General features: G+C 45.9%; 1 protein-coding gene across 1 annotated transcript in view; it reads left to right on the top strand.

The window, feature by feature from the left end:
• dcc (DCC netrin 1 receptor) overlaps positions 1-25,000 on the top strand; it is a 681,343-nt gene that overhangs the window by 641,917 nt on the left and 14,426 nt on the right. Inside the window, exons 28-29 of the mRNA XM_052458625.1 lie at positions 4,282-4,554; positions 24,613-24,755. Of these exons, the coding sequence (XP_052314585.1) occupies positions 4,282-4,554; positions 24,613-24,755 (416 nt within the window). The remainder of the gene's footprint in view (positions 1-4,281; positions 4,555-24,612; positions 24,756-25,000) is intronic.

Genomic DNA, 25,000 nt, shown 5'->3' with positions numbered 1-25,000 from the left:
TCTCTGTCTCTGTCTCTGTCTCTCTCTGTCTCTCTCTCTCTGTCTCTCACTCACTCACTCACTCATTGTGTTATGAGCAACCATGGTGAGTTCAAAATCTATTAGCCAATTGCTGTGCCTGGGACCTAAATGGCACCCTATCCTGCTATTGATCCTGGTCATATGTAGTGCACTATATTAACAATAGGTTGCCATTCAGGACCCAGTAATTGGCTAATGCCTTATTGACCTATATCTGTAAATAAAGAGGAGAGGGAATCTTTGAGCCCAGACGGAAATGGAATTAGGTTAGTTTCAGTGTCGGAGAGGAGAGGAGGGGAGAGGAGGGGAGGGGAGGGGAAGGGAGAGGCTCAGATGAAGGGTTGAGGCCCAGATGGAAGTTCGAGGCACAGGTGAAGGGTCGAGGCCCAGATGAAGGGTCGAGGCCCAGGTGAAAGTTCGAGGACCAGATGAAGGGTTGAGGCCCAGGTGAAGGGTCGAGGCCCAGGTGAAAGGTCAAGGTCCAGATGAAGGGTCGAGAACCAGGTGAAGAGTCGAGGTCCAGGTGAAGGGTCGAGACCCAGATGAAGGGTCGAGGCCCAGATGAAGGGTCGAGACCCAGGTGAAAGTTCGAGACCCAGATGAAGGGTCGAGGCCCAGGTGAAGGGTCGAGGCCCAGGTGAAGGGTCGGGGCCCAGATGAAGGGTCGAGGCCCAGATGAAGGGTCGAGGCCAGATGAAGAGTCAGGCCCAGATGAAGGGTCGAGGCTCAGATGAAGAGTCGAGATGAAGGGTCGAGGACCAGATGAAGGGTCGAGGCCCAGATGAAGGGTCGAGTCCCAGATGAAGGGTCGAGGACCAGGTGAAAGAAGGGTCGAGGCCCAGATGAAGGGTCCCAGATGAAGGGTTGAGGCCCAGGTGAAGGGTCGAGGCCCAGGTGAAGGGTCGGAAGGGTCCCAGATGAAGGGTTGAGGCCCAGGTGAAGGGTCGAGGCCCAGGTGAAAGGTCAAGGTCCAGATGAAGGGTCGAGAACCAGGTGAAGAGTCGAGGTCCAGGTGAAGGGTCGAGACCCAGATGAAGGGTCGAGGCCCAGATGAAGGGTTGAACTGTGGGTGAACGATGGTCAGATCAAGGGGGGAAACAAGTCATAACTCAGGTCACCTCTTTCCATCCCCGGTCCGAAAAACATGTAGAGCACTCTGGGTCTCTCGATATGAGGTTACTGGGAGTAGAGCACTCTGGGTCTCTCAGGATGAGGTTACTGGGAGTAGAGCACTCTGGGTCTCTCAGGATGAGGTTACTGGGAGTAGAGCACTCTGGGTCTCTCAGGATGAGGTTACTGGGAGTAGAGCACTCTGGGTCTCTCAGGATGAGGTTACTGGGAGTAGGGCACTCTGGGTCTCTCAGGATGAGGTTACTGGGAGTAGGGCACTCTGGGTCTCTCAGGGTGAGGTTACTGGGAGTAGAGCACTCTGGGTCTCTCAGGATGAGGTTACTGGGAGTAGGGCACTCTGGGTCTCTCAGGGTGAGGTTACTGGGAGTAGGGCACTCTGGGTCTCTCAGGGTGAGGTTACTGGGAGTAGGGCACTCTGGGTCTCTCAGGATGAGGTTACTGGGAGTAGAGCACTCTGGGTCTCTCAGGATGAGGTTACTGGGAGTAGAGCACTCTGGGTCTCTCAGGATGAGGTTACTGGGAGTAGAGCACTCTGGGTCTCTCAGGATGAGGTTACTGGGAGTAGAGCACTCTGGGTCTCTCAGGGTGAGGTTACTGGGAGTAGAGCACTCTGGGTCTCTCAGGATGAGGTTACTGGGAGTAGAGCACTCTGGGTCTCTCAGGATGAGGTTACTGGGAGTAGAGCACTCTGGGTCTCTCAGGATGAGGTTACTGGGAGTAGAGCACTCTGGGTCTCTCAGGATGAGGTTACTGGGAGTAGAGCACTCTGGGTCTCTCAGGATGAGGTTACTGGGAGTAGAGCACTCTGGGTCTCTCAGGATGAGGTTACTGGGAGTAGAGCACTCTGGGTCTCTCAGGATGAGGTTACTGGGAGTAGAGCACTCTGGGTCTCTCAGGATGAGGTTACTGGGAGTAGGGCACTCTGGGTCTCTCAGGATGAGGTTACTGGGAGTAGGGCACTCTGGGTCTCTCAGGATGAGGTTACTGGGAGTAGGGCACTCTGGGTCTCTCAGGATGAGGTTACTGGGAGTAGGGCACTCTGGGTCTCTCAGGATGAGGTTACTGGGAGTAGAGCACTCTGGGTCTCTCAGGATGAGGTTACTGGGAGTAGGGCACTCTGGGTCTCTCGATATGAGGTTACTGGGAGTAGGGCACTCTGGGTCTCTCAGGATGAGGTTACTGGGAGTAGAGCACTCTGGGTCTCTCAGGGTGAGGTTACTGGGAGTAGGGCACTCTGGGTCTCTCAGGATGAGGTTACTGGGAGTAGAGCACTCTGGGTCTCTCAGGATGAGGTTACTGGGAGTAGGGCACTCTGGGTCTCTCAGGATGAGGTTACTGGGAGTAGAGCACTCTGGGTCTCTCAGGATGAGGTTACTGGGAGTAGGGCACTCTGGGTCTCTCAGGATGAGGTTACTGGGAGTAGGGCACTCTGGGTCTCTCAGGATGAGGTTACTGGGAGTAGAGCACTCTGGGTCTCTCAGGATGAGGTTACTGGGAGTAGGGCACTCTGGGTCTCTCAGGATGAGGTTACTGGGAGTAGAGCACTCTGGGTCTCTCAGGATGAGGTTACTGGGAGTAGGGCACTCTGGGTCTCTCAGGATGAGGTTACTGGGAGTAGAGCACTCTGGGTCTCTCAGGATGAGGTTACTGGGAGTAGAGCACTCTGGGTCTCTCAGGATGAGGTTACTGGGAGTAGGGCACTCTGGGTCTCTCAGGATGAGGTTACTGGGAGTAGGGCACTCTGGGTCTCTCAGGATGAGGTTACTGGGAGTAGGGCACTCTGGGTCTCTCAGGATGAGGTTACTGGGAGTAGGGCACTCTGGGTCTCTCGATATGAGGTTACTGGGAGTAGAGCACTCTGGGTCTCTCAGGATGAGGTTACTGGGAGTAGAGCACTCTGGGTCTCTCAGGATGAGGTTACTGGGAGTAGAGCACTCTGGGTCTCTCAGGATGAGGTTACTGGGAGTAGAGCACTCTGGGTCTCTCAGGATGAGGTTACTGGGAGTAGAGCACTCTGGGTCTCTCAGGATGAGGTTACTGGGAGTAGAGCACTCTGGGTCTCTCAGGATGAGGTTAGTGGGAGTAGGGCACTCTGGGTCTCTCAGGATGAGGTTAGTGGGAGTAGAGCACTCTGGGTCTCTCAGGATGAGGTTACTGGGAGTAGGGCACTCTGGGTCTCTCAGGATGAGGTTAGTGGGAGTAAAGCACTGGGTCTCTCAGGATAGGGTTACTGGGAGTAGGGCACTCTGGGTCTCTCAGGATGAGGTTACTGGGAGTAAAGCACTGGGTCTCTCAGGATAGGGTTACTGGGAGTAGAGCACTCTGGGTCTCTCAGGATGAGGTTACTGGGAGTAGAGCACTCTGGGTCTCTCAGGATGAGGTTAGTGGGAGTAAAGCACTGGGTCTCTCAGGATGAGGTTACTGGGAGTAAAGCACTCTGGGTCTCTCGATATGAGGTTACTGGGAGTAGAGCACTCTGGGTCTCTCAGGATGAGGTTACTGGGAGTAAAGCACTGGGTCTCTCAGGGTTACTGGGAGTAAAGCACTCTGGGTCTCTCGATAGAGGTTACTGGGAGTAGAGCACTCTGGGTCTCTCAGGATGAGGTTACTGGGAGTAAAGCACTGGGTCTCTCAGGATGAGGTTACTGGGAGTAAAGCACTCTGGGTCTCTCGATATGAGGTTACTGGGAGTAGAGCACTCTGGGTCTCTCAGGATGAGGTTAGTGGGAGTAAAGCACTGGGTCTCTCAGGATGAGGTTACTGGGAGTAAAGCACTGGGTCTCTCAGGATAGGGTTACTGGGAGTAGAGCACTCTGGGTCTCTCAGGATGAGGTTACTGGGAGTAGGGCACTCTGGGTCTCTCAGGATGAGGTTACTGGGAGTAAATCACTCTGGGTCTCTCAGGATAGGGTTACTGGGAGTAGAGCACTCTGGGTCTCTCAGGATGAGGTTACTAGGAGTAGGGGACTCTGGATCTCAGCATGAGGTTTTTACCTTGTCAGTTCGGGGATTAGTTTACTGGCACCAACACTCTAACCAGTAGGCTACCTGCCGCCCCTAAAAATGGGACTAACCAATTAACCAACCGGTGGAACTAACCAACCCATGTCTGTGTATCTCTTTGTGCAGCGATGTCAACAGAGAGTCCGCTGGGGGTTCAGCAGCAGCAGCAGCATACTCTGATTACCAGCAGCAGCAGTCAGCCAGGTGTAGGAGGAGCAGGAGGTGGAGGTGAGCTCTCTCTCCCTGGCGCAGAAGAGGTAGGGGCCACCTCTACCCGTACCATCCCCACCGCCTGTGTCAGGCCAACGCACCCCCTACGAAGCTTCGCCAATCCCCTCCTGCCTCCCCCCATGGGGACCATCGACCCCAAGGTCTACACACCCATGATGCCACATTCAAGTGAGTTCAACCTGGGCTTGGGAACAGATTTCTACTATCAGCACTGTACTGTCTGGTTATGTAGTCTGTAAGGTAAGGATGATTTCAGTACTGTCTGGTTATGTAGTCTGTAAGGTAAGGATGTATTCTACATTAGCCTGAGGACGGAGAACCCATCCAGTCGGATCTTGTTTCAGTACACCTCTTCTCTCTCTCTCTCTCTCTCTCTCTCACACACACACACACACACACACACACACACACACACACACACACACACACACACACACACACACACACACACACACACACACACACACACACACACACACACACACACACACACACACACACACACACACACACACACACACGCACACACACTTCCGTCTCATCACAGCCTTAATATCCTGCAGCCCTGTGAGAAAACAGACAATCTATGATCTTTCCCACCCTTCTTACCAAAAACAAAAACACTATGTGTGTGTGTGTGTGTGTGTGTGTGTTGTAGGTTGGTGTATGTCTGTTATTTTACAGTATGCTCAGGTGGCTGAGATTACCATTGATTTTCAGATCCTGTGAACCCTTTACACTACAGGCTGCAGGCTGAGCAACACCCCTCACACACATCCAGCAGCACAGCCCCTCTCCCTCTTTGAGGCAGGAATAGCCTCTCCCTCTCTCTCTCTCTCTCTCTCTCTCTCTCTCTCTCTCTCTCTCTCTCTCTCTCTCTCTCTCTCTCTCTCTCTCTCTCTCTCTCTCTCTGTCTCCTCTCTCTCTCTCTCTCTGTCTCTCTCTCTGTCTCTCTCTCTCTCTGTCTCTCTCTCTGTCTCCTCTCTCTCTCTCTGTCTCTCTCTCTGTCTCTTTCTCTCTATCTCTGTCTCTCTCTGTCTCTCTCTCTCTCTCTGTCTCTCTCTCTCTCTCTCTCTCTCTCTCTCTCTCTCTCTCTCTCTCTCTCTCTCTCTCTCTCTCTCTCTCTCTCTCTCTCTCTCTCTCTCTCTTTCTCTCTCTCTGTCTCTCTCTCTCTCTCCTCACAACTGGTACCTGTCTAAGTCTGTCTCTGGATCTATCCTCTTTCCTCTCGCCTTCCTCTACCTCGTCCTCTTCTCTCTACTCCTCCCTCTCCTCTACCTCGTCCTCTTCTTTCTGGTCCTCCCTCTCCTCTACCTCCTCCTCTTCTCTCTACTCCTTCCTCTGCTCTACCTCCTCCTCTTCTCTCTACTCATCCTTTCTCTACTCCTCCCTCTCCTCTACCTCCTCCTCTTCTCTCTACTCCTCCTTCTCCTCTACCTCCTCCTCTTCTCTCTACTCCTCTCTCTCCTCTACATCGTCCTCTTCTCTCTACTCCTCCCTCTCCTCTACCTCCTCCTCTTCTCTCTACTCCTCCCTCTCCTCTACCTCCTTCTCTTCTCTCTACTCCTCTCTACTCCTCCTTCTCCTCTACCTCCTCCTCTTCTCTCTACTCCTCCCTCTCCTCTACCTCCTTCTCTTCTCTCTACTCCTCCCTCTCCTCTACCTCCTCCTCTTCTCTCTACCCCTCCTTCTCCTCTACCTCCTTCTCTTCTCTCTACTCCTCTCTACTCCTCCTTCTCCTCTACCTCCTCCAGGTAGAGGAGAAGGAGGAGTGTCCGATATACATATACATTTCTTCTGACAGATGTGTTTTCACCACTAGTCATGATTTAGTTGTTTTTTCTTAAACCTTTGTGCCAGCAGTGTTGGGACACTTTTTCCCTTTGATTCTTTGGGCAGAGCTGATGATTATTGATGACAAAGGATGCTGGATGGAAGGGTCACCTGAGCTCTTATTAATGAACTGAAAATGAGATGCATCGTCACCTACATTTACATTTACATTTAAGTGTGGGGTTTCAGGTGTCTCCGGAAGGTGGTGATTGACTCCGCTGTCCTGGCGTCGTGAGGAGTTTGTTCCACCATTGGGGGCCAGAGCAGCGAACAGTTTTGACTGGGCTGAGCGGGAACTGTACTTCCTCAGTGGTAGGGAGGCGAGCAGGCCAGAGGTGGATGAACGCAGTGCCCTTGTTTGGGTGTAGGGCCTGATCAGAGCCTGGAGGTACTGAGGTGCCGTTCCCCTCACAGCTCCGTAGGCAAGCACCATGGTCTTGTAGCGGATGCGAGCTTCAACTGGAAGCTAGTGGAGAGAGGGGAGGAGCGGGGTGACGTGAGAGAACTTGGGAAGGTTGAACACCAGACGGGCTGCGGCGTTCTGGATGAGTTGTAGGGTTTAATGGCACAGGCAGGGAGCCCAGCCAACAGCGAGTTGCAGTAATCAAGACGGGAGATGACAAGTGCCTGGATTAGGACCTGCGCCGCTTCCTGTGTGAGGCAGGGTCGTACTCTGCGGATGTTGTAGAGCATGAACCTACAGGAACGGGACACCGCCTTGATGTTAGTTGAGAACGACAGGGTGTTGTCCAGGATCACGCCAAGGTTCTTAGCGCTCTGGGAGGAGGACACAATGGAGTTGTCAACCGTGATGGCGAGATCATGGAACGGGCAGTCCTTCCCCGGGAGGAAGAGGAGCTCCGTCTTGCTGAGGTTCAGCTTGAGGTGGTGATCCGTCATCCACACTGATATGTCTGCCAGACATGCAGAGATGCATGCAGAGATCAGAGGGTTTTTAATCAAAGAGTTATTAGAATTCAGACTGAATGATTCAGGAAACTTTGCAGAACATTGGTCCTGACCTGACTAAATGTTTGAGAGTGACGTTTTATTTTTGTAAACAAAAGAGGATATTTGTATTCAGTTAGTTGTGTGTGGCCCAGAGGGGCAACGACTTTTAAGTAGAGGATTACTGAGCTGGAATAAACACTATGCCTGTACTTCCTGCCTGGAAATCGCTCTGAAAAAAGAGCATCTACTGAACTAAATGACAGAATGAAGGTGAAGAACTCAATGGCAAAACCTCAGCTTCGTCCTGGATGATTTCAAATCCTTAGCCTCCCTCCTCCTGGGTGATTTCAAAAACCTCAGCCTCCTCCTGGATGATTTCAAATCCTTAGCTTCCTCCTGGGTGATTTCAAATCCTTAGCTTCCTCCTGGGTGATTTCAAATATTTAGCTTCCTCCTGGGTGATTTCAAATCCTTAGCCTCCCTCCTCCTGGGTGATTTCAAAAACCTCAGCCTCCTCCTGGGTGATTTCTAAAACCTCAGTCTCCTCCTGGGTGATTTCTAAAACCTCCGCCTCCTCCTGGGTGATTTCTAAAACCTCGGCCTCCTCCTGGGTGATTTCTAAAACCTCCGCCTCCCCTGGGTGATTTCTAAAACCTCAGCCTCTTCCTGGGTGATTTCTAAAACCTCAGCCTCCTCCTGGGTGATTTCTAAAACCTCAGCCTCCTCCTGGGTGATTTCTAAAACCTCAGCCTCCTCCTGGGTGATTTCAAATCCTCAGCTTCCTCCTGGGTGATTTCAAAAACCTCAGCCTCCTCCTGGGTGATTTCTAAGAAGTGAAATAGCTCTGCTCTTTTAACCATTGTTGCCTGTAAAAGGCAGAAATTGGAGAGCATTTATCTGGCTGGTCTATACTCTATTTACTTCCACACCTGAATGGCTTCAAGCTCATAGAAATCAATAAATATCATTTTTTTGTAGGAAATGTCTCCAGCTCCCAGTCAGACTGAAGAGGTAGTTTAAAGGTAGTTCAACCCAGCAAGAATATCAGTTACTGAATGTCCAGAAGAATGTCTGTGTCCCCAATGACAGACTATTATAGTGAACTACTTTAGATCAGAGCACTTAGACTACTACCATAAATGTAATGCACTATAAAGGGAAATGGCTGCCATTTGGGACTTACCCCAGAATGATGTTTACCTTCCAGAGTCTGTATATTTCACTTCCCTTCACTGCCTACCTGCTTCAGGCTGCTTCAGGTGTTTTCTAGTTCACTTCTCTTCACTGCCTACCTGCTTCAGGTGTTGTCTAGTTCACTTCTCTTCACTGCCTACCTGCTTCAGGTGTTGTCTAGTTCACTTCTCTTCACTGCCTACCTGCTTCAGGTGTTGTCTAGTTCACTTCTCTTCACTGCCTACCTGCTTCAGGTGTTGTCTAGTTCACTTCTCTTCACTGCCTACCTGCTTCAGGTGTTGTCTAGTTCACTTCTCTTCACTGCCTACCTGCTTCAGGTGTTGTCTAGCTCACTTCTCTTCACTGCCTACCTGCTTCAGGTGTTGTCTAGCTTACCTCTCTTCACTGCCTACCTGCTTCAGGTGTTGTCTAGCTTACCTCTCTTCACTGCCTACCTGCTTCAGGTTGTTTCAGGTGTTGTCTAGTTCACTTCTCTCCACTGCCTACCTGCTTCAGGTGTTGTCTAGTTCACTTCTCTCCACTGCCTGCCTGCTTCAGGTTGTTTCAGGTGTTGTCAGGCAACAGCAGGAGCTCTGTCTCTCTTCTAGACAGTGTTGAACACATCAAACATGAAGAGTTTTAAAATGGATTACAATGAGATGTTGTGTCAACGGTCTACACACAATACACCATAATGTCAAACTGGAATTGTGTTTAGACATTTTTACAAATTAATAAAAATTGAAAAGCTGAAATGTCCTGAGTCAATAAGTATTCAACCGCTTTGTAATGGCAAGCCTAGATGTGTAAAAATGTGCTTAACAAGTCACATAATAAGTTGAATGGACTCACTTTGTGTGCAACAATAGAGTTTAACATGATTTTTCTCTATCTCGTCTCTGTACCCCCACACATACAATTATCTGTAAGGTCCCTAAGTGAAGCAGTGAATTTCAAACACAGATTAAACCACAAAGACCGGTGAGGTGTTTCATGCCTCGCAAAGAAGAGCACCTATTGGTAGTTGGATAAAACATTTTAAAAGCAGAAATTGAATATCCCTTTGAGAATGGTGAAGGTATTAATTCTACTCTGAATGGTCTGTCAAAACACCCAGTCACGACAAAGATACTGGTGTCCTTCCTAACTCAGTTGCCGGAGAGGAAGGAAACCGCTCTGTGATTTCACCATGAGGCCAATGGTGACTTTAAAACAGTTACAGAGTTTAATGGCTGTGAAAGGAGAAAACTGAGGATAAATCAACAATATTGTCGTGTTTTTATTTATTTATTTATTAAACCTTTATTTAACTAGGCAAGTCAAATAGTAATGATAACTTTGTCCTGAATACAAAATATTATGTTTTTTTGGGGCAAAACCAACATACTGAGTAGCACTCTTAATATCGGGGACACTGCCCTGTCAAGCATGGTGGTGGCTGCATTATGTTATGGGTATGCTTGTCATCGGCAAGGACTAGAAGAAAAGAAATAGAGCTAAGCACAGGCAAAGTCCTAGAGGAAAGCCTGGTTCAGTCTGCTTTCCACCAGACACTGGGAGATGAATTCACCTTTCAGCAGGACAATAACCTAAAACACAAGGACAAATATACATTGGAGTTGCTCACCAAGAAGACAGTGAATGTTCTTACCAAGACAACATGGAATGTTCCTGAGTGTCCTAGTTACAGTTTTGACTTAAATCGGTTTGAAAATCTATGGCTAGACTTGAAGATGGCTGTCTAGCAATGATCAACAACCAACTTGACGGAGCCTAAAGCATTTTATAATAAAAAATAACCATGTGGAAATATTCTACAATATTTGAGCAAGCAGCATTCCACCCTGCATACCACCCTGCATGCCACTGCTGGATGGCTTCTGAAGCTAAGCAGGGTTGGTCCTGGTCAGTTCCTGGATGGGAGACCAGATGCTGCTGGAAGTGGTGTTGGAGGGCCAGTAGGAGGCACTCTTCCCTCTGGTCTAAAAACATATCCCAATGCCCCAGGGCAGTGATTGGGGACGCTGCCCTGTGTAGGGTGCCGTCTTTCGGATGGGACGTTAAACGGGTGTTTTGACTCTCAGAGGTCATTAAAGATCCCATGGCACTTATCGTAAGAGTAGGGGTGTTAACCCCGGTGTCCTGACTCTCTGAGGTCATTAAAGATCCCATGGCACTTATCGTAAGAGTAGGGGTGTTAACCCCGGTGTCCTGGCTAAATTCCCAATCTGGCCCTCAAACCATCACAGTCACCTGATAATCCCCAGTTTACAATTGGCTCATTTCATCCCCCTTCTCTCCCTTGTAACTATTCCCCAGGTCGTTGCTGTAATTAAGAATGTGTTCTCAGTCAACTTACCTGGTAAAATAACAGATAAATTAAAATAAACAATCTAGGTGTGCAAAGCTCTCAGAGACTTAAATCAACAGTGAAATGCTTACTTAGTCAGAAAAACTCACACAGCTGTAATCTAACATGTATTGACTCAGGGGTCTTAATACTAACATGAATGAGATATTTCTGTAATTTGCTTTCAATGAATTTCCACACAAAAAAAATTATGTTTTCAGTTTGCCATTTTGGGGTATTGTATCTTGATGGGTGAGGAAAAAAATGAAATCCATTTTGAATTGAGGCTTTAACACAACACAATGTGTAATAAGTCAAGAGGTATTCATTCTTTCTGTAGGTGCGTTAGCTAGCTATGTGGCTGGAATTTATATCGATTAATTTTTCAAAGTGGTGTACTGTGAAACAAAGCAGTTTAAATGACTTTGGTCGATGGAAATGCTGTGCACTACTGGAAAAAGGCCTGCAGATTTTTAGCCATTGTGATGCTGACAAGGCACCATGGGTATATATAGTACAGTACAGTGCATACAGTAGGTTACACATTGTGATAGCAGTGTACAGTGGGGTTACAGTAGGTTACACATTGTGATAGCAGTGTACAGTGGGGTTACAGTAGGTTACACATTGTGATAGCAGTGTACAGTGCATACAGTAGGTTACACATTGTGATAGCAGTGTACAGTGGGGTTACAGTAGGTTACACATTGTGATAGCAGTGTACAGTGGGGTTACAGTAGGTTACACATTGTGATAGCAGTGTACAGTGGGGTTACAGTAGGTTACACATTGTGATAGCAGTGTACAGTGCATACAGTAGGTTACGCATTGTGATAGCAGTGTACAGTGCATACAGTAGGTTACACATTGTGATAGCAGTGTACAGTGGGGTTACAGTAGGTTACACATTGTGATAGCAGTGTACAGTGGGGTTACTGTAGGTTTCACATTGTGATAGCAGTGTACAGTGCATACAGTAGGTTACGCATTGTGATAGCAGTGTACAGTGCATACAGTAGGTTACACATTGGTAGAAGGTGGAACCTTTTGAATAGAACACTGAGTGGAGAGTAGTGACAGTAAGAACACTGAGTGGAGAGTAGTGACAGTCAGAACACTGAGTGGAGAGTAGTGACAGTAAGAACACTGAGTGGAGAGTAGTGACAGTTAGAACACTGAGTGGAGAGTCGTGACAGTTAGAACACTGAGTGGAGAGTAGTGACAGTTAGAACACTGATTGGAGAGTAGTGACAGTTAGAACACTGAGTGGAGAGTAGTGACAGTCAGAACACTGAGTGGAGAGTCGTGACAGTTAGAACACTGAGTGGAGAGTAGTGACAGTTAGAACACTGAGTGGAGAGTAGTGACAGTTAGAACACTGAGTGGAGAGTTGTGACAGTTAGAAAACTGAGTGGAGAGTCGTGACAGTTAGAACACTGAGTGGAGAGTTGTGACAGTTAGAACACTGAGTGGAGAGTAGTGACAGTCAGAACACTGAGTGGAGAGTAGTGACAGTCAGAACACTGAGTGGAGAGTAGTGACAGTCAGAACACTGAGTGGAGAGTCGTGACAGTTAGAACACTGAGTGGAGAGTCGTGACAGTCAGAACACTGAGTGGAGAGTAGTGACAGTCAGAACACTGAGTGGAGAGTCGTGACAGTCAGAACACTGAGTGGAGAGTCGTGACAGTCAGAACACTGAGTGGAGAGTCGTGACAGTTAGAACACTGAGTGGAGAGTCGTGACAGTCAGAACACTGAGTGGAGAGTTGTGACAGTTAGAACACTGAGTGGGGAGTAATGACAGTCAGAACACTGAGTGGAGAGTCGTGACAGTCAGAACACTGAGTGGAGAGTAGTGACAGTCAGAACACTGAGTGGAGAGTAGTGACAGTCAGAACACTGAGTGGAGAGTCGTGACAGTCAGAACACTGAGTGGAAAGTCGTGACAGTCAGAACACTGAGTGGAGAGTCGTGACAGTCAGAACACTGAGTGGAGAGTAGTGACAGTCAGAACACTGAGTGGAGAGTCGTGACAGTCAGAACACTGAGTGGAGAGTCGTGACAGTCAGAACACTGAGTGGAGAGTCGTGACAGTCAGAACACTGAGTGGAGAGTCGTGACAGTCAGAACACTGAGTGGAGAGTCGTGACAGTCAGAACACTGTGTGGAGAGTCGTGACAGTCAGAACACTGAGTGGAGAGTCGTGACAGTTAGAACACTGAGTGGAGAGTCGTGACAGTTAGAACACTGAGTGGAGAGTTGTGACAGTCAGAACACTGAGTGGAGAGTCGTGACAGTTAGAACACTGAGTGGAGAGTCGTGACAGTTAGAACACTGAGTGGAGAGTTGTGACAGTCAGAACACTGAGTGGAGAGTAGTGACAGTCAGAACACTGTGTGGAGAGTCGTGACAGTCAGAACACTGAGTGGAGAGTCGTGACAGTCAGAACACTGAGTGGAGAGTCGTGACAGTTCGCCTGGTCCATCTGCTAACTGAGTGGTTGGTGCTAACATGTTGTCAACACTTTATTGAAGGTTTTATTGAACACAACATTTGACACTATATCTTTCATGGGCTCACATGAAGTAACCTTTTGGTAAATGTTTCCGTCGGTCTGTGAGTTACTGTGACTATGACGTGCTTAATCAAGCTTGTCCCCTTGATAAAACTCCACTCTCGTGCAATTATGTTCCCCTCGTTATAGGCCTATGGCCTGCAGTAAACAGGAGACTAGGCAGAAAGCCACCTTAGCACTGTTGTCGAGTACATTGCCATCGGTCTTACAGCAGCCGGCAATCAGAACTGCTTAGCCAGCATAGTTAGCAGCTGAACAGAACAGACGTTCAGTACAATGTGACTGTTCTGATCCAGATCCAGCTGGCTCCCATTGCATTGTGTCCTTGTGCTAGAGATACCATTGACTACAACAGACATTTCTATTCAAGTCGATGTGCCGTAATGGGGGGGGGGACCATGAGCATCATTCTTTATTCAGATTATAAACACATACACACACACACACACACACACACACACACACACACACACACACACACACACACACACACACACACACACACACACACACACACACACACACACACACACACACACACACACACACACACACACACACACACACACACACACACTCAGCCAGGTTCTCAGAATGACAATAGGGCTGATTGAAGTTGAGGTGGAGCAGAATGAACAGATCAGACTCCAACTAACTAGGTGGTCTGGCAGCGTTCAGCATCACCACACCACCATATCACCACACCACCACACCACCACCATATCACCACACCACCACACCACCACCATATCACCACACCACCACACCACCACCATATCACCACACCACCACACCACCACCATATCACCACACCACCACCATATCACCACACCACCACCATATCACCACACCACCACCATATCACCACACCACCACCATATCACCACACCACCACCATATCACCACACCACCACCATATCACCACACCACCACACCACCACATCACCACCACCATATCACCACACCACCACACCACCACCATATCACCACACCACCACCATATCACCACACCACCACCATATCACCACACCACCACACCACCACATCACCACCACCATATCACCACACCACCACACCACCACCATATCGCCACACCACCACCACATCACCACCACCACATCACCACACCACCACACCACCACCATATCGCCACACCACCACCATATCACCACCACACCACACCACCACACCACCACCATATCACCACCACACCACACCACCACACCACCACCATATCACCACCACACCACACCACCACACCACCACCACACCACCATATCACCACACCACCACCACATCACCACCACACCACCACCACACCACCACCATATCACCACCACACCACACCACCACACCACCACCATATCACCACCACACCACACCACCACACCACCACCATATCACCACCACACCACACCACCACACCACCACCACACCACCATATCACCACACCACCACCACATCACCACCACACCACCACCACCACACCACCATATCACCACACCACCACCACATCACCACCACACCACCACCACACCACCACCACACCACCACCATATCACCACACCACCACACCACCACACCACCACACCACCACCATATCACCACCACACCACCACACCACCACCATATCACCACCACACCCCCACACCACCATATCACCACACCACCACACCACCACACCACCACACCACCACACCACCACCATATCACCACCACACCACCACACCACCACACCACCACCATATCACCACACCACCACACCACCACCATATCACCACACCACCACACCACCACCATATCACCACCACACCACCACACCACCACACCACCACCATATCACCACCACACCACCACATCCCCACCACACCACCACCATATCACCACACCACCACCACACCACCACACCACCACACCACCACCATATCACCACACCACCACACCACCACCATATCACCACACCACCACCATATCACCACACCACCACCATATCACCACACCACCACACCACCACATCACCACCACACCACCACCACACCACCACACCACCACCACATCACCACACCACCACACCACCACACCACCACCACACCACCACCATACCACCACACCACCACCATATCACCACACCACCACCATATCACCACACCACCACATCACCACCACACCACCACCATATCACCACACCACCACACCACCACCACACCACCACACCACCACACCACCACCATATCACCACACCACCACACCACCACCATATCACCACACAACCACCATATCACCACACCACCACCATATCACCACACCACCACACCACCACACCACCACATCACCACCACCACATCACCACCACACCACCACCATATCACCACACCACCACACCACCACCACACCACCACCATATCACCACACCACCACACCACCACCACATCACCACACCACCACACCACCACCACCACACCACCACCACACCACCACCATATCACCACACCACCACATCACCACCACACCACCACCATATCACCACACCACCACACCACCACATCACCACCACACCACCACAACACCACCACCACACCACCACATCACCACCACCACACCACCACATCACCACCACACCACCACCACATCACCACCACACCACCACAACACCACCACACCACCACATCACCACCACCACACCACCACATCACCACCACACCACCACCACATCACCACCACCACACCACCACACCACCACATCACCACCACACCACCACCATATCACCACACCACCACACCACCACACCATCACATCACCACCCCCACATCACCACCACCACACCACCACCACCACATCACCACACCACCACCACCACCACCACACCACCACCCCCACACCACCACACCACCACACCACTCCACCTTGGTGTTACTCTGTGCTACTGGGCTCACTGCGGTCCTTGGTGTTAATCTGTGTTACTGGGCTCACTGCGGTCCTTGGTGTTAATCTGTGTTACTGGGCTCTCTGGGGTCCTTGGTGTTACTCTGTGTTACTAGGCTCTCTGGGGTCCTTGGTGTTACTCTGTGTTACTGGGCTCTCTGGGGTCCTTGGTGTTACTCTGTGTTACTGGGCTCACTGCGGTCCTTGGTGTTAATCTGTGTTACTGGGCTCGCTGCGGTCCTTGGTGTTAATCTGTGTTACTGGGCTCGCTGCGGTCCTTGGTCTTAATCTGTGTTATTGGGCTCTCTGGGGTCCTTGGTGTTACTCTGTGTTACAGGGCTCACTGCGGTCCTTGGTGTTAATCTGTGTTACTGGGCTCGCTGCGGTCCTTGGTCTTAATCTGTGTTATTGGGCTCTCTGGGGTCCTTGGTGTTACTCTGTGTTACAGGGCTCACTGCGGTCCTTGGTGTTAATCTGTGTTACTGGGCTCGCTGGGGTCCTTGGTCTTAATCTGTGTTATTGGGCTCTCTGGGGTCCTTGGTGTACTCTCTGTTCACTGAGAGCCAAACAGTATGCGCTGAGAGTGTAACTAAGCCTGGGCCGGAGAGAAACAGAGAACATTGTGGGATAGACGCAGCTCGCCGTTCACCTCCCACGCTGCTCAGCAGAGAGACAGAGGGCCATCGTGTGAAATGCTAGGTAACGATCATAGTGTCAATTAAGACTGAAGCAGAAATGAAAACGCTAGTTTACAGCATGGGTCTCCAATGCGTTGCTCATGACTGACCAGTGGCTCATGTGCTGTTAATGAGTTGTTCACATGTAGATTATGAAAAATAATCAGTAGCCTCACAATACATGATTACACCATTATTACAACTACAGTACACGCTGTTAATAAATTGTTAAATGTTGTGGTTAGAGTATAGACCTAACCGTTCAAATACAGGTTAAATATATGTTTTTGTGTTTTAGATCCACTTCCAATAAGGTGGTTTGTTTCTCAGGTCCACTATAATTGACTGGCCGACTGTAATCTGTGGTGAAGCCAACCATATCTCTCCAGTCCAGTTCAGTCACGGTCCTTACTCCCAATCTATCAGCTACTGCCTCACTGAGCACTGTAGGTGTGTCTTCTTGCTGTATTCGGTTTTCACTCACCAGAAATTTGAGCAGAAATGTATCTTCCTTGACATGGATCCTTTGCTGCACCACAAAAAAAAAGCCAATGCTGGAAGAGGTAGAAGGAGCGGGGCCCAAGTCAGACTCGGTCAATAAAGTAGACGAGCTCAATGGCGAAGATTTCCTTCCAGAGACATCAGGCACTGTAACAGACTCTGTTGTACCGAATCATGGCTCTCTCTGGTCCTTCTGTAGCTCAGTTGGTAGAGCATGGCGCTTGTAACGCCAGGGTAGTGGGTTCAATCCCCGGGGCCACCCATACGTAGAATGTATGCACACATGACTGTAAGTCGCTTTGGATAAAAGCGTCTGCTAAATGGCATATATATATATATTGTCCCTGTCCATTCAGCCGGCGGGGTTCTCCGTCCTTTGCAAAAGGTAAAATATAAAATAACTCTCTGGGAAAAAGAAACGCGGAGTGGTTTGTTTCATGATTAACAACTCATGGTTATAGTATGGTATTACCTGACCCAGTATATAGTATGGTATTAACTGACCCTGTATATAGTATGGTATTAACTGACCCTGTATATAGTGTGGTATTACCTGACCCTGTATATAGTATGGTATTAACTGACCCTGTATATAGTATGGTATTAACTGACCCTGTATATAGTATGGTACTAACTGACCCTGTATATAGTATGGTATTAACTGACCCTGTATATAGTATGGTATTAACTGACCCTGTATATAGTATGGTATTAACTGACCCTGTATATAGTATGGTATTAACTGACCCTGTATATAGTATGGTATTAACTGACCCTGTATATAGTGTGGTATTAACTGACCCTGTATATAGTATGGTATTAACTGACCCTGTATATAGTATGGTATTAACTGACCCTGTATATAGTATGGTATTAACTGACCCTGTATATAGTATGGTATTAACTGACCCTGTATATAGTATGGTATTAACTGACCCTGTATATAGTATGGTATTAACTGACCCTGTATATAGTATGGTATTAACTGACCCTGTATATAGTATGGTATTAACTGACCCTGTATATAGTATGGTATTAACTGACCCTGTATATAGTATGGTACTAACTGACCCTGTATATAGTATGGTATTAACTGACCCTGTATATAGTATGGTATTAACTGACCCTGTATATAGTATAGTATTAACTGACCCTGTATATAGTATGGTATTACCTGACCCAGTATATAGTATGGTATTAACTGACCCTGTATATAGTATGGTATTAACTGACCCTGTATATAGTATGGTATTAACTGACCCTGTATATAGTATGGTATTAACTGACCCTGTATATAGTATGGTATTAACTGACCCTGTATATAGTATGGTATTAACTGACCCTGTATATAGTATGGTGTTAACTGACCCTGTATATAGTATGGTATTAACTGACCCTGTATATAGTATGGTATTAACTGACCCTGTATATAGTATGGTATTAACTGACCCTGTATATAGTATGGTATTAACTGACCCTGTATATAGTATGGTATTAACTGACCCTGTATATAGTATGGTATTAACTGACCCTGTATATAGTATGGTATTAACTGACCCTGTATATAGTATGGTATTACCTGACCCTGTATATAGTATGGTATTAACTGACCCTGTATATAGTGTGGTATTAACTGACCCTGTATATAGTGTGGTATTAACTGACCCTGTATATAGTATGGTATTAACTGACCCTGTATATAGTATGGTATTACCTGACCCAGTATATAGTATGGTATTAACTGACCCTGTATATAGTATGGTATTAACTGACCCAGTATATAGTATGGTATTAACTGACCCTGTATATAGTGTGGTATTAACTGACCCTGTATATAGTATGGTATTAACTGACCCTGTATATAGTATGGTATTAACTGACCCTGTATATAGTATGGTATTAACTGACCCTGTATATAGTATGGTATTAACTGACCCTGTATATAGTGTGGTATTAACTGACCCTGTATATAGTATGGTATTAACTGACCCTGTATATAGTATGGTATTAACTGACCCTGTATATAGTATGGTATTAACTGACCCTGTATATAGTATGGTATTAACTGACCCTGTATATAGTATGGTATTAACTGACCCTGTATATAGTATGGTATTAACTGACCCTGTATATAGTATGGTATTAACTGACCCTGTATATAGTATGGTATTAACTGACCCTGTATATAGTATGGTATTAACTGACCCTGTATATAGTATGGTACTAACTGACCCTGTATATAGTATGGTATTAACTGACCCTGTATATAGTATGGTATTAACTGACCCTGTATATAGTATAGTATTAACTGACCCTGTATATAGTATGGTATTACCTGACCCAGTATATAGTATGGTATTAACTGACCCTGTATATAGTATGGTATTAACTGACCCTGTATATAGTATGGTATTAACTGACCCTGTATATAGTATGGTATTAACTGACCCTGTATATAGTATGGTATTAACTGACCCTGTATATAGTATGGTATTAACTGACCCTGTATATAGTATGGTGTTAACTGACCCTGTATATAGTATGGTATTAACTGACCCTGTATATAGTATGGTATTAACTGACCCTGTATATAGTATGGTATTAACTGACCCTGTATATAGTATGGTATTAACTGACCCTGTATATAGTATGGTATTAACTGACCCTGTATATAGTATGGTATTAACTGACCCTGTATATAGTATGGTATTAACTGACCCTGTATATAGTATGGTATTACCTGACCCTGTATATAGTATGGTATTAACTGACCCTGTATATAGTGTGGTATTAACTGACCCTGTATATAGTGTGGTATTAACTGACCCTGTATATAGTATGGTATTAACTGACCCTGTATATAGTATGGTATTAACTGACCCTGTATATAGTGTGGTATTAACTGACCCTGTATATAGTGTGGTATTAACTGACCCTGTATATAGTGTGGTATTAACTGACCCTGTATATAGTGTGGTATTAACTGACCCTGTATATAGTATGGTATTAACTGACCCTGTATATAGTATGGTATTAACTGACCCTGTATATAGTATGGTATTAACTGACCCTGTATATAGTATGGTATTAACTGACCCTGTATATAGTATGGTATTAACTGACCCTGTATATAGTATGGTATTAACTGACCCTGTATATAGTGTGGTATTAACTGACCCTGTATATAGTATGGTATTAACTGACCCTGTATATAGTATGGTATTAACTGACCCTGTATATAGTGTGGTATTAACTGACCCTGTATATAGTATGGTATTAACTGACCCTGTATATAGTATGGTATTAACTGACCCTGTATATAGTATGGTATTAACTGACCCTGTATATAGTATGGTATTAACTGACCCTGTATATAGTATGGTATTAACTGACCCTGTATATAGTATGGTATTAACTGACCCTGTATATAGTATGGTATTAACTGACCCTGTATATAGTGTGGTATTAACTGACCCTGTATATAGTATGGTATTAACTGACCCTGTATATAGTATGGTATTAACTGACCCTGTATATAGTATGGTATTAACTGACCCTGTATATAGTGTGGTATTAACTGACCCTGTATATAGTATGGTATTAACTGACCCTGTATATAGTGTGGTATTAACTGACCCTGTATATAGTATGGTATTAACTGACCCTGTATATAGTATGGTATTAACTGACCCTCTATATAGTATGGTATTAACTGACCCTGTATATAGTATGGTATTAATTGACCCTGTATATAGTATGGTATTAACTGACCCTGTATATAGTATAGTATTAACTGACCCTGTATATAGTATGGTATTAACTGACCCTGTATATAGTATGGTATTAACTGACCCTGTATATAGTGTGGTATTAACTGACCCTGTATATAGTGTGGTATTAACTGACCCTGTATATAGTATGGTATTAACTGACCCTGTATATAGTATGGTATTAACTGACCCTGTATATAGTATGGTATTAACTGACCCTGTATATAGTATGGTATTAACTGACCCTGTATATAGTATGGTATTAACTGACCCTGTATATAGTGTGGTATTAACTGACCCTGTATATAGTGTGGTATTAACTGACCCTGTATATAGTATGGTATTAACTGACCCTGTATATAGTATGGTATTAACTGACCCTGTATATAGTATGGTATTAACTGACCCTGTATATAGTGTGGTATTAACTGACCCTGTATATAGTGTGGTATTAACTGACCCTGTATATAGTATGGTATTAACTGACCCTGTATATAGTATGGTATTAACTGACCCTGTATATAGTGTGGTATTAACTGACCCTGTATATAGTGTGGTATTAACTGACCCTGTATATAGTGTGGTATTAACTGACCCTGTATATAGTGTGGTATTAACTGACCCTGTATATAGTATGGTATTAACTGACCCTGTATATAGTATGGTATTAACTGACCCTGTATATAGTATGGTATTAACTGACCCTGTATATAGTATGGTATTAACTGACCCTGTATATAGTATGGTATTAACTGACCCTGTATATAGTATGGTATTAACTGACCCTGTATATAGTGTGGTATTAACTGACCCTGTATATAGTATGGTATTAACTGACCCTGTATATAGTATGGTATTAACTGACCCTGTATATAGTGTGGTATTAACTGACCCTGTATATAGTATGGTATTAACTGACCCTGTATATAGTATGGTATTAACTGACCCTGTATATAGTATGGTATTAACTGACCCTGTATATAGTATGGTATTAACTGACCCTGTATATAGTATGGTATTAACTGACCCTGTATATAGTATGGTATTAACTGACCCTGTATATAGTATGGTATTAACTGACCCTGTATATAGTGTGGTATTAACTGACCCTGTATATAGTATGGTATTAACTGACCCTGTATATAGTATGGTATTAACTGACCCTGTATATAGTATGGTATTAACTGACCCTGTATATAGTATGGTATTAACTGACCCTGTATATAGTATGGTATTAACTGACCCTGTATATAGTGTGGTATTAACTGACCCTGTATATAGTATGGTATTAACTGACCCTGTATATAGTATGGTATTAACTGACCCTCTATATAGTATGGTATTAACTGACCCTGTATATAGTATGGTATTAATTGACCCTGTATATAGTATGGTATTAACTGACCCTGTATATAGTATAGTATTAACTGACCCTGTATATAGTATGGTATTAACTGACCCTGTATATAGTATGGTATTAACTGACCCTGTATATAGTGTGGTATTAACTGACCCTGTATATAGTGTGGTATTAACTGACCCTGTATATAGTATGGTACTAACTGACCCTGTATATAGTATGGTATTAACTGACCCTGTATATAGTATGGTATTAACTGACCCTGTATATAGTATGGTATTAACTGACCCTGTATATAGTATGGTATTAACTGACCCTGTATATAGTATGGTATTAACTGATCCTGTATATAGTATAGTATTAACTGACCCTGTATATAGTATAGTATTAACTGACCCTGTATATAGTATGGTATTAACTGACCCTGTATATAGTATAGTATTTACTGACCCTGTATATAGTATGATTACTTACTTTCTCGTGTTCTTCTTCTTTTTCATTTCTGGTGTGTTTTTGTTCTGCATTGTTATTGATTACTGCGTTATTGGGTTTAGAGCAAGAAAGGCATTTCACTTAAAACTTGAAAGATTGTCAAGGACCTCCCTCAGCCACTCGAGCTACCAACTACCAGCTACCAGCTACCATTTATCCCGCTACCATTTAGAAGCGGAGATGACACAGGTCCATCAAAACACACCATTACCTGTATATATCATTCTTATTATGTTTATTTTTTTGGATTATATATATATATGTTTGAATAGTTTTTATTGCTAATGTAATGTTGGAGTGTAACGACGTCCGTCTGTTGAATGAAGAGAGTAGGACCGAAATGCAGCGTGTAGGTTACTCATGCCTTTAATGAATGAAAACGGTACATGAAATAACTGAAATACGAAAACAACAAACGAAGCGTGAAACTAATTACAGCCTATCTGGTGAACTACTACACAGAGACAGGAACAAACACCCACAAAATACAACGCGAACTCAGGCTGCCTAAATACGGTTCCCAATCCGAGACAACGAGAATCACCTGACTCCAATTGAGAATCGCTTCAGGCAGCCAAGCCTAACTAGACACACCCCTAATCATACACAATCCCAATTAATACAAACCCCAATACGAAACACAACATATAAACCCATGTCACACCCTGGCCTACCCAAACATATAACAAAAACACAAAATACAATGACCAAGGCGTGACATGGAGTTAGACACACAAGCATTTCCCTGCAGCTGCAATAACATCTGCACATCGGTGTATGCCGACCAATACACTTTCAATTTGATGTGATATTCACACTTGTTGTTTTCTTTCTCCTCCTGCTCTATGATGTGATCTATCCAGCCTATCACAGCGGCACCAAGGGGAGGGTTGATCCTATTATTAAGTCTGGAGCCAGAGTTTCCCCAACTACCTTTCCCTCCCACTGTTGCGAGTGCGCCGAGCAGGTGCTGCTATAATTTGCAGAGTTAAATTATGCAGATAATACCCAGCCCAGGTAGCTCATTTAGATGGTCAGGCCATTAATCCTGGAGACGGAGAGAAGAGACGCAGAACCCCACACTGTTCCCTCTTTCTTATCCTCTCTCCTTACCTCCTTTTCTCCTTCCCTCCCTCTCTCCTTCCCTCACAGAACAGGCGCAGAACAGCAATACTCCGTGCCCCACGCTGCTCTGTGCTGTCAGCGTTGTCTGTCAAACACAGACTGCTCTCTCCTCTATCCCTCTCTGCCTATACCCACAATCCTTAGAGCAGCACAACTTGCTGCCTTAATATCTAAGAACAAAAGCCTTCTACAAATCATACCTGCACCTATAGATCTCTTGTTTACTTTGTTATTCAGAGCTGAGGTCCCTTACCATGTTACTTGTTGTGTAACCAGTAGTGTTTGGTACAGTAACCTCATGGTCCTCGGGCTGATACATAAACGCGACAGAGTGTTGGTGCGTTTTCCCAAGGCTTAGGTAAAAACAGGTCCTCAGATTTATAGATAAACGTGACAGAGTGTTGGTGTGTTTTCCCAAGGCTTAGGTAAAAACAGGTCCTCAGATTTATACATAAACATGACAGTGATTTTGTTTCTGTGTTTGTGTTTCTCCAGGTGCCAGCCTTCCCAAGCCAACAGTAAAAACAGCATCTCTGGGGCAAGTTGGCAAGGCCAGATCACCACTACTACCGGTCTCCGTGCCAACAGCCCCCGAGATGGGTGAAGAGGGACAGAAACAACCAGAAGACTCAGCCAATGTAAGCAACCACTCCCTTCAGTGTGCTCGGGCGCTCACGATAACACTCTAAGAAATTCAAGATTATCATGTTTAAATACACACAAATCTAATGTTACTATAAAAAGGGAAAATTAAAAGCCCAAAGTATGTGATTTGATCGAGAGCAGATAGAAATGTCCTCCTGTTGGTGGGAAGAATATATATTCTGGAACGATCTCATTGTCATCTATGGGGGTTCAGACTGTGTCTGGAAGTGTTGTAGCA

This window comes from Oncorhynchus keta, chromosome 12 (genome assembly GCF_023373465.1).
Source record: "Oncorhynchus keta strain PuntledgeMale-10-30-2019 chromosome 12, Oket_V2, whole genome shotgun sequence".
Lineage (NCBI taxonomy): Eukaryota > Metazoa > Chordata > Actinopteri > Salmoniformes > Salmonidae > Oncorhynchus > Oncorhynchus keta.
This window is presented reverse-complemented; position numbering and strand designations above follow the sequence as displayed.